Below are 2041 nucleotides of genomic sequence, written 5' to 3' on the forward strand. Positions count from 1 at the left end.
GAGGGTCAGAGGATTGCAAGCGTCGTATGTATAAAGCTGCAGGCCATGTTGAACTTGATAGCGTACCCTGCTTTCCACAGCCATAACTCCAAGTTTGAGGTATTGTGTGTACTTTTAGCTTGTTCTCTTTGAGTATTTGTGTTTTGTGGGTAAAGTTGCTGTTTTTTTCATTTCTGTGTCTTCGTTTGGTGGTAAGTCTTAAAGTTGAGAAGAGTAAAGGCTCTGAGCTTTGTCGAGGTCAGGAGCCTGATCCTTTCTTTCTATTCTCCCTCTCCAGTCTCCTCTAGGGGTTGTGTCGGTGTACTCATCTCCTTACCCAGGTTGGTTTTTTACTCGTAGTACCTCTGTTTGTATCTATGGAGTCGGACTTGAGTGACATGATGCAGAAGTTCTCACTAGCTGGAAATGAGCTTTCTGGAGCTACGTTGGACTTAGGGGACCTGGAAAGTGGTGTAAGGATAGCATAATAGGGACAATTATGGGTGAGAAGGTAGCGAGTTTTACCGGGGTGAAAGGGTTTGTTATGGTTGCCTGGGGGTATCCCAAAAATTTTGGGGTGGTAGAGTTGGGACCAAACCTTTTCCAGTTCAACATACCAAACCATGAGGATAGGGAAAGCATCTTGGAAGAAGGGCCATGGGTTATAGATAACCAAGTGTTGGTTTTGAACAGGTGGAAGGAAGGAATAGAAGGAGATGTGGAAGCGTTCAAAATGGCTCCTTTGTGGGTGCAAGTGTGGAATTTACCGGTGCATTGGATTTCGAAAGAGGTTGGACGTAAGATAGGAGCAGTATTCAAAGAGGTTAAGGATGTTATAATCCCCCAAATGGGGGGAAAGGAAGGAAGGCATTTGAAGATGTTTGTGACTGTGGACCTATCTAAACCTCTGCTGAGAGGGACCATAGTAAAAACCGAAGGAACCATGATTTGGGTTGCCTTTAAGCATGAACGTTGTCCTGATTTTTGCTATAACTGTGGATTCGTAGGGCATGGTGAAAGGACATGCACCAAACAGCAGGAAATTTCAGGAAGGAATGTGGATAATCAGTTTGGCCCCTGGTTGAGAGCAGGAACAGTTAAAGGAACTCCACAGACAAAGCAAACCAAAACTAATATGGATAAGAATAAACGTTATTGGAAGTTCCTGAATGGGGAGTTAGTTGAAAGAGTTTAGTCGAGTAGTTTGCTGGAAAAGAATCAATTGGAATTGAATAAGGCCTTGGAGAAAAAGAAGCGCAATCGACAGGACATTTCTGAAGGCCTTAATATGATGACGATTGATGTTGAACAGACTGCACTTAATCAAAAGGAAGAACTTTTAGGGGGAGCAAATAGGCAGCAAGAGGTGCAGGAACATAATGAGGCTGTTAAGAATGAACAGGTAGGAGCACAAGGAGTAGGTGCAGCTTTGACTCCCTTGGTGGTAGGTAATACTACGATGGAGGAGGACAGTATAAGTTGAACACTTGTGGTAGATAGTGCTAGCACAATGGAGGGAGGACAAAAGACTAGGCTACTGATTCATGAGACGTGTAACAACAATCGGAAAGTACAGGAGGCAATAAGGAAGCAATCTGAAAGGCTGAATAGAAAGGTGTCTTCCCCTACTAAAACTAGAAGGCCTCTTAGAGAGTTGACTAGGCAAGGCAGCAATCAAACTGGTGGGAGGGAAAAGGAAAACAATGATGAAAGATGATGATATGGAGTGCGATGGAAGTGAGAATCAGAACTGGAAGAAGACTAAATCCTTTGAGATGATGGTGGTGTTAGAGGCTGACCAGGTGGAGGTGGGGTCCTTCCCTAATGGGGCCGCCGTGGGTAAATGAGGGTTATGGTGTGGAATTGTCAAGGAGTGGGGAGCCCCTTTACAATTTCCCATCTGAGGGAGGTTAATAACCCCTTCTCTCCAGATATCATTTTTCTGAGTCAGACAAAGAATAGGGAACAATATATGAATAGAGTCAAAAGCTGGCTTAGGTCTGACAATATTGTGGTTACTGAAGCTATGCATAGATCAGGTGGCATGTGTCTTTTATGGAAT

The 2041-nt window shown here is 43.9% G+C and overlaps 1 protein-coding gene across 1 annotated transcript; it reads left to right on the forward strand.

Annotated features, from left to right (window-relative positions):
- The first annotated feature begins 478 nt into the window (after positions 1-478).
- On the forward strand, positions 479-1174 carry LOC140016432 (uncharacterized). Its single transcript, XM_072069946.1, has one exon. It carries the CDS (start codon positions 479-481, stop codon positions 1172-1174), a length of 696 nt encoding a protein of 231 aa, XP_071926047.1.
- Positions 1175-2041: the final 867 nt, after the last annotated feature.

Source organism: Coffea arabica, chromosome 11c (genome assembly GCF_036785885.1).
Source record: "Coffea arabica cultivar ET-39 chromosome 11c, Coffea Arabica ET-39 HiFi, whole genome shotgun sequence".
In the NCBI taxonomy this organism is placed as follows: Eukaryota; Viridiplantae; Streptophyta; class Magnoliopsida; order Gentianales; family Rubiaceae; genus Coffea; species Coffea arabica.